This window comes from Ambystoma mexicanum, chromosome 9, assembly GCF_040938575.1.
Source record: "Ambystoma mexicanum isolate Mex_15411 chromosome 9, UKY_AmexF1_1, whole genome shotgun sequence".
Classification (NCBI taxonomy): domain Eukaryota; kingdom Metazoa; phylum Chordata; class Amphibia; order Caudata; family Ambystomatidae; genus Ambystoma; species Ambystoma mexicanum.
In genome coordinates, this window is record NC_090931.1 from 815,854,102 (window position 1) to 815,867,978 (window position 13,877).

General features: G+C 45.0%; 1 protein-coding gene across 3 annotated transcripts in view; it reads left to right on the forward strand.

The window, feature by feature from the left end:
- DBR1 (debranching RNA lariats 1) overlaps positions 1-12,498 on the forward strand; it is a 183,134-nt gene extending 170,636 nt beyond the window's left edge. For 2 of the 3 annotated variants that reach the window (XM_069615810.1, XM_069615811.1), the window contains 3 exons: positions 7,195-7,278; positions 7,367-7,515; positions 11,496-12,498. In XM_069615810.1, coding sequence (XP_069471911.1) covers positions 7,195-7,278; positions 7,367-7,515; positions 11,496-12,189 — 927 coding nt within the window. In that variant the 3' untranslated portion in view covers positions 12,190-12,498. The remainder of the gene's footprint in view (positions 1-7,194; positions 7,279-7,366; positions 7,516-11,495) is intronic. The other variant, XM_069615812.1, reaches the window with a different exon arrangement.
- Positions 12,499-13,877: the final 1,379 nt, after the last annotated feature.

The following is a 13,877-nucleotide window of genomic DNA, read 5'->3' on the forward strand; positions in this document are numbered from 1 at the left end:
TGGCCATGTGGTAATCTTGCGCATCCCTTCGCCTGTTCGCCATACGCTCCATATGGTGCTTAATATTGGATGGCCTTTGAGTCTACATTGAACCTTTTTTTGAGGGGACCATAGCCACTCTGATACCATAGCTGGTGATAAGTAATGGTTGTCCATATGGATCCATTGGGGGTTTTTGTGGTCACGTAGGTGAGGGATTAGGATGCGTAATTGGGTGGCTTCATAGTATTTATTTAGGTCAGCGAGCCCTACTCCACCTTTGTCTTTGGGAAGTGTTAGAGTGTTGTACGAAATTCTCACCACCTTCCCCTGCCAGAGGAACCTTACCATAATTTTTTTGGCCTCAAGAAAGAACCCCTTTGGTATCTCAACAGGTAGCATTTGAAAGGGATACAGGAACCGGGGGAGACATACCATTTTAATAGCGTTAATTCGTCCTAACCAGGAGATCGTGAGCTTGTTCCACTTGTTCAGATCAGCAAAGAATCGCTGGAGGAGGGGAGGGAAATGAGCTTCATATAGGTCAGCCAGGGTTTTGGTGATCTGTATACCTAAATATTTCAATGTGGAATGCTCAATCTTGTTGCCTAATGGGAGGAATTTGGTTTTGTTTTTTCTTCTTTCGATCCCTGAAGGGGAAATGGAAGCGATTTAGTCGTGTTCACTTTAAACCCAGAGAGTTGACCATATTCTTCTAATAGATGAAGGGCACGGGGGATGGATACGGAAGGGTTGGGTATGTGTAACAGTATATCATCTGCGTAGAGTGCTACCTTATATTCCGTTGCTCCCAGCCGTATACCATCTACCATGGGGTCGGTTCTCATTTTTTGGGCCAGAGGTTCTAGAGAAAGTGCAAAGAGAATTGCGGAGAGGGGACAACCCTGCCGGGTTCCGCGTTCCAATTCGAACCATCTGGAGTAGTTTCCATTTACGAATATTGATGCTTTGGGGGATTTGTATACCGCCTCTATTCCTTTCCTAAATATCGGCCCTATTCCAACATTTCGCAGGACTGCCCTCAAAAATTCCCACTCCACTCTGCCGAAAGCTTTCTCTGCGTCTATCAATAAAAGGGCAGGGTCATCGTGCAGGGTATGAGATGTATGGATGAGGTGGAGTGTTTTGCACATAGTGTCCGCCCCTTGCCTTCCCAATATGAACCCAACTTGTTCCGAGTGTATAAGATGAGGCATTAGTATCTCTAATCTGGCAGCTAACACTGTAATGTAAATTTTAACATCAAGGTTGAGTAGGGATATAGGGCGGTATGATCCACAATTTTTAGGGTTTCTCCCTTCTTTGGGAATCACCGTTATCAGTGCTCTTGTAAAGGAGTCTGGGGTTTCCCCGGTCTCTAGTATCTCATTAAATAGTTCTGTTATAAATGGTGTTAGCTGCGCACTAAAGGTTTGGTAAAAACCGGCCATGTAGCCATCTTCCCCTGGGGATTTGCCTATGGTTAACCTTTTTATTGCATCTTGGACTTCCTGTTCAGATATTGGGGAGTCTAGCAGCTGGGATTCTGGGTGTTATATTTTAGGCATGTTGATTGAGGACAGGTAGAGATCTGTGTCCGATTGGTCATGGTTCGTTTTCGAGTTATTTAGGGCCTCAAAGAAGTTGGCAAAACATTCTGGGATGGTGTGGGGAGTGTGAATCGCGGATTCAATTATATCTTCTACTTTTCACTCTGTTCTCCAAGTCTGGCGGCTAATAGTGTGTCGGCCTTGTCCCCTTTTTTGTAAAATTTCTGTTTGAGGAGTTGAAGTTTATGCACTACTTGTTCATGTTCCAACAGTCGTAATTCCTCCCTTTTCCGCTGTGCTTCGTTCATTTTATCGGGATCTACCCCTGGATTCGTTCTTATGTCACCTTCCAACTGACCTATTTCAATTCTGAGTCTGTGTTCTGATCTTTCGCTGCCTTTTCTTAGAGGACCCTTCTCGTATTAAGATGCCCCTCCAAATGGCTTTACCAGCTTCCTAGGTAATTGGTTTGGTACCTGCAGTTTTTAAGACAGAAATGGATCTTTCCAAAAACTCTCATTACAACGCCATTTCCCTCCCATGACAGGTAAGTCTACCCATTTAATGTCTACCAGGACAATATTGTGATCTGACCATGCTATTGGGATAATTTCTGAGTGTGTTGCGGTATCAAGGAGATCCTTTGTCGGGTATATGTAGTCGATTCAGGTGAATGTGTTATGCGGGTTAGAGTAAAAAGTGTAGCCTCTATCATTGGGGTACATGATCCTCAACACATCCTTCATTTCGTACATGTCCATCATGTCTAATAATTCAGTGCGGTCGCCTCTATTCTGGTTTCTTGTTTCGGGATTACCTGGTTCCCAGTCTTTGGCCGGGTCTGCCCACTGGTTAAAATCATCTCCTAGAACGATATGACCTGAGGCTTCTAACATTATTTTAGGGATTGTTTTCTCAAGGAATTTAGCCTGTCCGGTGTTGGGGGTATATCGCGGCAATCGTTACATTTACCTTCGCAACTTTTCCCGTTATCAGTAGAGCATGCCCTCCCACATCAGACCATGTCTTGCCAACCTCAAAGTTAATTCCCTTCTTAATAAGGATTCCCACGCCTCCTTTCCTGAGTGGCCCAGATCCCCAGAACTCCCATCTCCCCGCCCCCCGTTTCCCGATAATGCATCGTTCCTCGCCTTTAGCAAACTTTGTCTCCTGTAAAAGAAGGATGTCGATTTTGGATCTGCGGAACTCTCTAGCTACCAGTGACCTCTTTGTTGCTGAGTTCAGGCCTTTCACATTAAGTGTCTCTACCCTAAGGGAGTCCCTTCCCTTCAGATCATCAGATGATGCCATTGTTAGTACTCGTTGGGTAATTGTTTATGTTCCATGACCAGTAGATTGTTTGCTCATTGAGTCCCACAGTGTTTTGAGTGTTTCGAACTATCACAGATGTTGCAATCTTTTCCCATCGTCTGTCCCCTCCTTTTGCCCTCCCTTCCCAAGTTGGTGGCGTTCGATGGAAAAACCCGGATGGTAACACTGGTCCTGCATCGAACCACCTATGGGGCCCGTTACTTCATGTCCCTTTACTTAATATAACCTCTCCATCTTAATTGAGCCCCCTCTGTCCTCCCCTCTCATGTCTGTGTCCTGACCTTGTTATAGACCAAAACATGTTTCTCCAATCAGGTCACTTTCTTTTACATTGGAATAATTGTCATTTTACCAAGTTTGTGGATGGTCAGTTGTCCCCCTCCGGGGAGGTATTACCTCTTCAGTATTTCCTCGAGCCCTTCACACGTTTTCTCCTGGGACCCTGTATACGCCATCCTCTGTCTTCTCATCTTGGTCCTTCCCGGTTGTCTTCTTTTGTGCGCGGTCCAATTGGGTCGGAGATCCATGCCTTGATTTCTTTTTCCGAGCTCAGCTTCTTTTTGTTCTCCTTCGTATTCAAAGGAGAGGGAGAAGGGATAGCCCCACCTGTATCATATATTCTTTTCTTTCAGATGCTTTGTAAGAGGTCCGCACATCCGCCGGAGTGCAAGTGTCATAGATGATAGATCTTGGTATATTGAGATCTGGGCACCTCCCAGCGGGATCATCTCGCTGCTTCTTGCCCTTTCAAGGACCCTGGTCTTATCCTGAAAGCGGTGGAATCGGGCGAGCACAGATCTTGGTCCGCCCGGCGGGCCTTCGCCTCTGTGTATCCTCTCAGTTTTGGGTTCATCAATCGCATCATCGGCGACTAGGAGTTTGATGTCATGTAGGGTTTTCCTCAGGTCGCTCTGTCTCCCCTTCTTGTTTCAGGATTCCAAAAATTCATAGGTTGTTCAGTCTTTCCCGGTTTTCCAAGTCGTCGAGCTTAAGTTTGAAGTCTTCTTCCTGTTGTTCTAGTTCAGTCATCCTCTGATCAAGCTGTGCCTCCAGGGTATCTATGGATGCTTGGTGGTTCTCTACACCTTCCAGCCTTTCTTCCATGCTATCCTGGCGATGTGTAATCTTGTCTATTTTATTTCAAATGTTGGTCCCCATATCTCCTAGCAAAGCAGCGATGTCCCCTTTGGTGGCCACTGATTCACTTGCCATAGTGTCTGTGTTTGCCATGTTGAGGTTGCTGGTCTCGGAGGGCAGAGAGGTGTAGGCAATTGGAGCTAGTTTCTCTTTTATGCTCATGGGATCTCGGGGGTGGTGTTGATGGTATGAGGTTGGCCCAAGATGTGTTCGGATCTCGGCCAGTATTATATATCTTTAAGGCAGGAGTCATGGATCCTCAAGGTTCCTTGAAGAAAAGGTGAACAATGTTGTCGAGGCAGCAGCTTTGGTCCTTGCAGTGCTCGTCTATGATCGGTCGTGGATGTCCTGTGAGGATGAGGCGTGCGGTGCACCTCGATGACCTAGTTTGTTGCCGCAAAGCAGAGTCAACGAAGAACGTAGGCCCAGCAAGGGTGTCGGGTCGTCGTCGTTGATGATCAAGACTCAACCACAGCCGGCTTTCGGACCTTCGTCAGTGTCTTTGAGGACTTTGGGTGGCGGGAAACCCACCGGTGGATTCTCCTCGGTCGTCGCCGCCCTGGTCGACGGTGATGAGCAAGGGAGTCCTTGATTCAAAGGGTCTTAGGCAATAGAGTGTTGCGTCTCCGGTCGACGAGGTTACAGCGGTCCTCCGAACCTCGGTCGACGACTATGGACTTCAATGTCCGGGCACTTCACTTCAGATTCCTCGCTGGTCCCCGTCTCTGGTCGGCAGCCTTTAGAGGACTGTCTTCCAGGGAGCCTTGGTGAAGGTAAGCTGGTGCACGATGGTCCCTCGTAGCTTGGGAAGAGGTCTTCTAGCCAGGTCCTGTCTTGGATCAATTCTTGGAGACACCACAGCTTTCAGATTGTGTCGAAGGAATGCAGCAGCAAGAGCTTCTGGTTGTGCTTCAAGGTAAGCATTAAGTTTCGCGTTCAGCTTCTGAACTATTCTAGTCAGTGGGAGGTCCCCAGATATACTGTTCCGTCTCTCATTCACACTGCTGAGACAGGCTGATGCAGCCAATCTTTCAGAAGGGCATTCAGCAGGCAGGCAGCCAATCAGGCTTACAGCGCCTTCAGGCCATTCTCTTCCATCCAGTCACTCGCAACAAGGAATGTGGATTGGAGCAAGCACCCAGTCTTTCAGCCCGCCACACGGCATTCATACCAGTTTCGGGCAGGGCTGTCTCATTCATTGTGTCATACACCAGAAACCAGACACCCATAACATGAAATGTATATTGGTCACACACTACATTCACCCAAGTCCCACCCAAAGGGTGTACCCACAACATAGTCATTGGGAAGGCTCCAGCCAGACTGGCCTGGCATTCCCCACAATACCATATATGGAACTTCGACCGGGGAAGGGACAGAGTCCGGGCTTCCCAGGTATTTGGAAAAACAAGGTAACTGGTAATAGAAAGCAAAAGGCCACAGAGGCCATCTTGTCTTCTATCAGGAATCAACTGATTTCAATGGCAGGTCCTGGGTATCCCAAAATGGAGGATACTCGGAGCACCTATCAACTTCAGCATGTAGCTGCCACCAGCCCATACCCTTCTCTGTGGGCCACCCGCAGGTACCCAAAAACATACACTAGGGGCACAGGGTTGTACCCCCCCACACCCCACCCATGGGTACCCTAAGGGTATCCCAAGGGTATGTTCACCATGACCAAAATGAGGAAGAGCTGCACTGCAAGGATTCCCACATGGACTCCTGTGCAGAAAACGCAGAACACACATGGAAAAAGGAGTACAGGACAAGGACAGGGAGCCGCTGTCCCTCCAATTCATCACCAGCATCACACCCAGGAAGGAAGGGTAACGGCAGGTTCCAGTTACACAGCAGGCTTGCCGGTTGCTGGAATTAGTCTCAGCCGCGTTTTCTTCATCTTCCTCTTCGTATTTAGGTCCAGTGGTAGATTACTTATTCAGCTTCCAGGATCTGACTCTTAGGCAGGAACCCAGTTAATCAAACCAACGTGCAACGTTTAAACTTGCGAGGGTTTGCAGTCCTTTCAGGACAGCCAGCCTCCCAATATGACTGGATTCTCACAGGTAGGCTGGAAGACAAAGTGCTGTGGAGTTTTGGAATCCTCCCTCGCTTCCTGCCTTCACAGACACTTTGGAGCATGGGCGGGCTTGACCGAGGTCTCCCTCCGAAGATGGAAATCGTACAAAGCAATCTCCCACCCTGGAGGACAGGGAAAGGAATAAGGAACACTAAAATGTCAAATTAAGAGGCTAGGGGACATTTTGGTATAATGAGCACCCATGGGTGCCTTTACCGGGTTTGTGGAAACAGCCTGTGGTAAAGGTACACCCAATTAGGAAAAAGGTTCACTGCCACCAGCCATTTAAGGTAAGCTTGTCCCTCTAACAGAATTGTTGCAGTGCTAGTGAGAAAGGGGCTACATTGCATCTGCCCAGCACTCTGCATACTGTGGGGTATGCTGGTTTTCACCTAACAACATTTAGAAGGGATAGCAATATCCTTTCTACCCTTGGGAACTGTAGTTCTCAGAAGGTTAGCCAGAGAAAGTAAAAGGGGAGCCCAAAGGGCAACCCTGTAACAGTAAAAAGGTATTTACCAAAAGTTGTCAAAGAGGATAAAATTAAAAAGGACCCTATTGAGAGTCTTAAAAATGACACCCATAAAAAGAGTAAAAGGATCTGTGAGTGGAGTTGTGGTAAAAACTTCCCACTCACTGAATTCACCAGTAAAGCAAAAAGTTCTGGGGTTCTCACAAGTGAGGTAGATTTAGTTTTTAGCTCTTAAGTTAAAATCTTACCTAACTGCACATAACAATTATTAAAGCAGACTGCAGATGGTAATTTTAATGAGGTCTTGAATACCTACATTGGTCTACATACTACTCGGAGGTAGGCTGTCTGCACTAAGAGGGCCATTGCTTCAGCTAATGCTCTTGGTCTTTGCCAAGCATATAATTTGAATTGGTAACATATTGAAATATTGTGGGACAAGAGGCAAGTGTATCTGCAGAAGCTCACAATGGGTAGTTGTATAGCTGGGCAGTTTTTTGCTAGCTTTTTGTGCTGTGCCCTTTCAGATCGATTGTCCTGAATGTCTTCCTATGCTTTAGAACTATGAATAAAAGATGAAATGTCAAATTTGCAAATTGTTGATTTTGTTAGATGTTTAATTGTGCAACTTTTCTATTTTGCAGCAGGCTAATGGTATAGAACAACCGCCAAGGGCAACCAGGTTTTTAGCTTTGGATAAATGCTTGCCACATCGAGACTTCCTGCAGGTAATTTTAACTGTGAATTTAAATGGCACTCTGCTTTTATATGAATGTTCTTTCTTACACATCCTTTTTCATGGTATGTCTGTTATAGGTGGTAGATGTTGAACATGACTCCAGTAAGCCAACCGACTGTCTGGAATACGACATGGAATGGCTGGCAATTCTGAAGAGCACCAACCATCTGATTAACGTAACACCCCGGATGTGGAACATGCCTGAGAACAATGGCCTCCATGCTAAGTAAGTTGCACGGTGGGCAGGTGTCTTTTTAATACTTTATAGTGCAAACTCTCTCGAGAACCAGCGAATGTTCCACATTGTAAAAAAGTAACACCGCCACCAACCTGTAGCGTGAACACAAGTAACAGGACAAGGTTTTTCACCCAGAGAAACCTGGGGTGCCTTTTGGGGCAAACCTCCCAGAGATGCATAATGCATAAAGTCACGTAGCACTGAATTGTCCTTTAGTTAGTCCCTAGATTAGGGCTTATTAAGGAGGGTAAAATCGGTCTGTGTACCGGTTCAAGAAAGCAAAATGTTCAGGTGGGCTCATTCCAAAGCTACAGCTATGGAAAATCAGATTTTCAACTGCTCCATCGAACGTGGGAACTATTTCAAAACGAGAAAAGTGAGAAAGTGCCACCTACAGAATGGGGCTATGCGCCCAGTGCCTTTATTTTGAAACAAAAGGCATAATTCCAACCAATTGTAGACCTCCAGGTGACAATTGGCTACATAAAAATTGGGATGCTAGCCCTACATTGGAAATCTAGAAAGACTGATATCTACCCTATGTCTCGTACACCTTGTTTTTGAAGCAAGGAACGTAAATGCAGCTCTATGAACATTTTCATCAAGCAAAGCATTTCCCATAAACCATGGATCATCGATATTGTTCCCACTTTAAAATAAATGTAGAAGGGAAACTACTCAAGCAAGCATCTCATGGCAGATTAGGTTGTTTTTTTCTACTTGGAAAATTGGACCCAAACTCTGATTTACACGCACATTTTGGCAACTTAGACCATTATCTTACGTCACAGTGCAATAAGCATGTCAGACAGGGTTGGCAAGGGATCTATGCAATTACTGCGACCCCAAGAATTGCGACGGCCGACAATGCAGACTTTTCTTTTCAGCCCCCTTTACACCACATGCATATGCGTGGGGAGACCCCCTGAAGCCCCCCATACTTATTCTATCCCATACCCCCCCCACACATATATATGGTGTAAGGGGGGGGAAATCAGAAAAAAAAGTATGAATTTTCAGCAGTCTGAGTTCTGGAGGCGATATTTCGGTATATTTCCTTTGGCAAGAATAGACTTACACTATTAGGAATGCGCATCCCCATCAAGCAGAATTCAAAATATTGCCGAAGAAATAATGTCAGACATGGAATTATCAGCCATGACTTGAGGTGGTATTAGCAGTACAGTCCATCAAGCACGTTTGTTTTATAAAAGTCACCCTAGGATGAACACCTCTCAGCCTGAACTACCCATGGTTATGGTAGAGTGGCAAGCAGCCAGGCTTACTTGAATGAGGGCTGTAGTTTGGTACAAAGACCTCAGAGCAGACCTTGGTTCAAGAAAACACTTACACACTGAGGAGTTATAAAAAAAAATACTTTTATTCTCTCAGGCACACTGTTACAAATCTAAGTTCAGCTAAGTACTATAAACCAAACATATATACCGTAAATGTTCATAGGTAAACATATTTGAGTAATGTTTAGAAAAGAAAATCACATAGTAACCCAACCGGAAACCTATATACAAACTCAGAATAAGTTTTTAAAACTTTAACCCAATCCTGCCTTTAGTTCAACCCTGTTGCAGTCTCTCAAAGTTCAGATGGGCTACTGGGGGTTGGCCAGAAAAATGGCAGGAAGACGCAAAACACTGTGTTAAGAGTACTAGGGTCCAGGAGGGGTCCCCTAGAGTTGCAGTTAAGTATGTCAGTGGTTACAACAGGCCCAGGGAGGTTAGAAAGACCTTCCTGGAGGGATGCCCCAAGTACCAATCTCCGAGAACAGGCTGTTTTAATGCTAGGAGCACAAAGGGTTGCCACCCAGCACCCCGCCCCCTCCAACCCTCCCGTGATACTCTATGGCTTCCTGAGGGGCAGCTAGATACAAGCTATCTGCAGCCCCCAGAGTCACGGAACGAGACACAGACCCCAGGTAGGTTATACCGCAGGGTGAACAGTACCTTAGGATGAATAAGTGGTTGCTGTAGGACTGTTCCAGCAGTGAGACAACAGCAGACCCGGTCTTCTAGTCTTCGGTCCTGGTGACTGGGAGAAGGGGACTTTGGTGGATCCTGCGAAAGAATTTGCACAGAGGGACACCCAGCGACATGTCTTCAAGGTAGTGGCTGTTTGATGCTGTCTGAAGGCTCATTGGACAGATGGTTATCACAGCGATCAACTCTACTCAGTTTCTTGGTCCTCCCCTCTGGTGAGGGGAACTCTGGCGCCATTTCGTGTTGTTGCAGGCGAAACCGCGCTTCCAGCAATGCAGCACAGGACCCGAGGTATTGGAGGTTTGCAGGCCCTGGGGGGGTCACAGCTCTTCTGGGGAATGCACAAATTGTAGGTGTTTGGGTAAGATTTTCATAATTATGATAATTTTCCTGACCTGTGTCAACATGGAACATTTTGCTTGGAACAACATTTTCATTCCCAGTGTAGGTATATTTATGTTGGGTGAGGAAAATATTATGACTGTAAATCTGATATCCTTTTGTTTTGTACTATTTAATTCATGCAAATGAAAAGATGCATTTGCACCTCAGATTCTTCATCAGGTTAGACCGTAACTCAACCAGTTGGCACAGTATATGCATGGGGACCCTAAGCTGGTCCTAAGGGACCATTAATGACCAGTTCTTCGACCAGCCATGATATCTGAATAACAATATGTGCATTTAGAAATGTCCTAAAAATGGGTCTTCTCTTGATAAAATCAAGTGTCAGATTTTCAAAAGTGTCGAATTTAGTATCAACGTTTCTGTGGCACCTCAATGTTGGCATAGCTTGCTGCCAGTGGAGTGTTTAATCTCTGTTTGTAGCTGTAAGATCTTCCTCGCGCCTTGCATGTGCCATTTCCCATTTGTGGGGCCGCACCTAAATCTGAAATCAAAATGATTGAAGGAAAAAAATTAAGATTCAAAAGTGTCTGTGTGTGTTAGTTATATACTTTGTCATTGATAAGTTAAAGTGCCATTAAGCCTAGAGCATAAACTCTCTTTAAATTGTATTGGTGCAAGAAAGTGTGGTCCTTTCCAGTGTTAAGATTCAGTATATTTGCAAATGTAATACTTTTTTCATTTGTTTTGTTTTTATTCAAAACTCTAATCAAAATTGCAGAATGTACATTAAAGTAAGTTTTCATTTAAAAAGAGCGAGAATTGTAGAATACATTTTTAATAAGTAGAAAAAAGTATATAAATCTTTATGAAGCTGGTTGAAGAGGTAATGTTCTGAATAGTGCTGTGCCACATTAGGTGTGTGGTTTCTAAATGTTGAAAGGCAGGTTTCTCCCACAGTGGATGAGATCTGTAGAATGAAGCAAACAGTTTGTGGCTATTAACAGTTGTATGTGAAAGTTTTTTTTTAAACATTTTGTTTTAAATGCAGCCTTCAGTGGGCAGGGATTGATTATTTTGAGTGGGGTTAACCTACCTAGAAAAACCCTGAGGGCTGCTCTTCCACTCACCCCTGACCCACCTTATCCAATGCTAGTGGGGTTCCTTTCCAGAATGCCTCTTCGCTCCCCTGCCACCTCTCTTCCCTTGCCAGAAACCACGCACACTGCAATCAGTAGGTTGAGGGCAACAGACCTAATACCCTTTTAACAAGCAATGAGATCCTAGTGCCAGAAGGGTGCCAAATGTATTTACAGAAAATTGAAATGTAAGCGTTTAGATTTTAAGTTTGTTGATAGTACATGGGTAATAATGAGTTGCTGGAGAATACAGAGTCTTACTTGGGGCCGAGTTGGACCCACCTCTCTTCTGCATGCTCCATGTACTTTATTAGATTATCCCTACCTCTACTGGCCTTGCAGTAACACCAGATCCAAGGCACCCGATTCCCTCTGCAGTAACTCATTCTACTTTATACTGTATGGGGTTTGTTATTTAAATGTGAAATACTAAAAACAATAAATTAAATGTTTAGAAGTCAATGTATAGTAAACATTTCTATTCATTTAGGTGGGATTTCAGTGCCACAGATGAAGGCACCAAGGAGGTATTGGCTGATCTGGGTCAGGACTTAACCATCCCTAAGAACTTCAGCATCACAGTTCCTTGCTATGATCCAAACAAGCCACAGAACCAGCGGGAAGCATCTCACATAATCAACCCACAGACCACAGAGTTTTGTGCCCAGTTTGGCCTTACTGACATTAATGCCAGGATTGGGCAGATTGAGAGCCAGGAGCATGGTGAGGAGGAAGATGCAGATAGTACAGGTTCAGCCGATGATCCTAGTGAATATAGTACTGACACATCAGGGCTGTCAACGTCCATTAACCCAGATGAAATCACATTGGATGATGATGACGACGATGAGGCTGAGGAGGAAGTTGCCGACGGAGATATCAGCCTGCAATCTTTGGAGCCTTCTCCAGAACACATTCCAGAGTTCACGGTAAGCTTCTCAGATGTACGTCTTCTACCAGGCTCAATGCTAGTGTCCTCAGATGAGGCTATGGACTCCACAACAACTGATGAACTAGACCGCTCCGAAGAGAGCAGTCCGACTGAGGGAGAAGGTAAAGCCTCTGAAGATCCTGTTCTGAAGCGCCTAAGCAGTGAGAATGAAAATGGGAACACCAGCATAAAGAAGATCAAGAGACGAAACCAATCTATCTATGCCTCCAAGGATGAAGACGAGGACTACTAAGACTTGGGAGGGGGTGGAAGGGAATCCAGGAGCTTGAAAATTAAATTCCTGTTTTATTTTTTAAATCTGGGCAAAATTCACTTATTTTAGTGACATTTTATGGTTTATTTTGAAAACCGTGTTTTAATTTGGATTTTTAGCACATTGTTCTTTATAAGTAGCATAAACGTAAATATTCTTTCTCTCAGCAAGAATGCAGCTTGGATTTGTGTTGTTTTTTATTCAATAATGAGCATCCTCGCGATAAATACAAACTCTCTGAAAAACCTTGTTCACTAAAATATATTTTATAAAGGGTCTGTTTTGAAATATTTTTGTAGGCGACTTGTTTTAATCAACACCCTTTAATGTGGGCCAGAAAATCTGAGGTCTGTAGGGAGTCTTAAATTACAGTTCGGAGAGTAGAGGGAGGCACAACAAGCAACGGTAAGTCTGACATGCTTTCGTAGTTCTACTTGTTTCAACCTGCAGTCTTTGAGCCTCCTCAATCCTGGTGCATGTCATGTATTGAACAAGGTGTCCATCAATTATACTTTTGTCTTTCATGCACACACTGGTTCAGCTTTTTGCCCTGTTTTTATTGCAAGGCGATCACTACAGCACAAGGTGAAAATTTGGAAAGGGTGGTATTTGCAGAGGATTCCCAGAAGAGCCTAATGCTGACTTACGAGGGCTCCTGTCTTTTCAACACCATTGGAACCTCAAAAAGAAACCAGTGGGAGATGAAACAAAGAGCAGGGCAATGAACGTAGTTGCAAACTTAGAAATTGTTTCCCACCCTCACTTGTCTGTCAAGCCACCAAACTAGCCCGCGTAGAAAACCGGGAGTTTCCAGCCAACTGCAGTTTTCTGAAGTGGGGCTTTTTTTAGTTTTTGTAGAGTGCTGCAGTATCTCATTACACTCGGAAGTAGCTGGAAACCAGCATGTAGAGAACATTTTAAGACTGTTCAAAGTGTAACTCAAAAATATCCCTTCTGATGCTTGTTAATCTGCTTAGAATCACATGCTGTGCATATAGTCCGACATCCAGTGGTGAGTATTGCATCTTGTCTTTCGAGAATCGAAACGGGACGTTGACATGGGCGTGCCTGTAACACTATCCCTACATGACGTGTAGTGTACCCAAAATCCCTCACGCGTCGAGGTCCCTCAGATTATTTTTTGTTCCACCCAGTATACTGGTAGCCTTATGCGGAGCTCGTCCAGAGACATTGCTGTTCTTATCCTTTCGACTCTTGGTCGTATTATTGAATATTATCCTACCATCCCTTCCTTCGACGGCTGTTTCCTGATCTGCGCCAAAGCTGGTTCCACGGACCTTTGACAGACAGTGTTCCAGTAGGCAGAGTGGGGTGGGGGTGGACATTTCCTTTTCTGAGAATGCCTTTCACTTTCCTCTCTTTGTTCCCTGGGTCTTTTCGTCACTATATTTTTCCTCGGCTATGGAGAGGACTCGTTTAGGTTTTGTCCTTCTTGTAAGGCCAAGTTTCCTTAGAGGGATAAATACTGTGTATAATAGGTGTCTGCCCCTGAATCACGACAAGCCGGCTTGTGCGGCTTGCAAGCTCCTGCGTCCAAAGACACTTAAGGAGCGCCGTGTTAAGCGGTGGGCGGCCTACGGAATGTCGCAGGCCGAGTCTAGTTCTCCCGCAGCCACAACCGTCGATTGTGACGAGGGGCTAAGTGA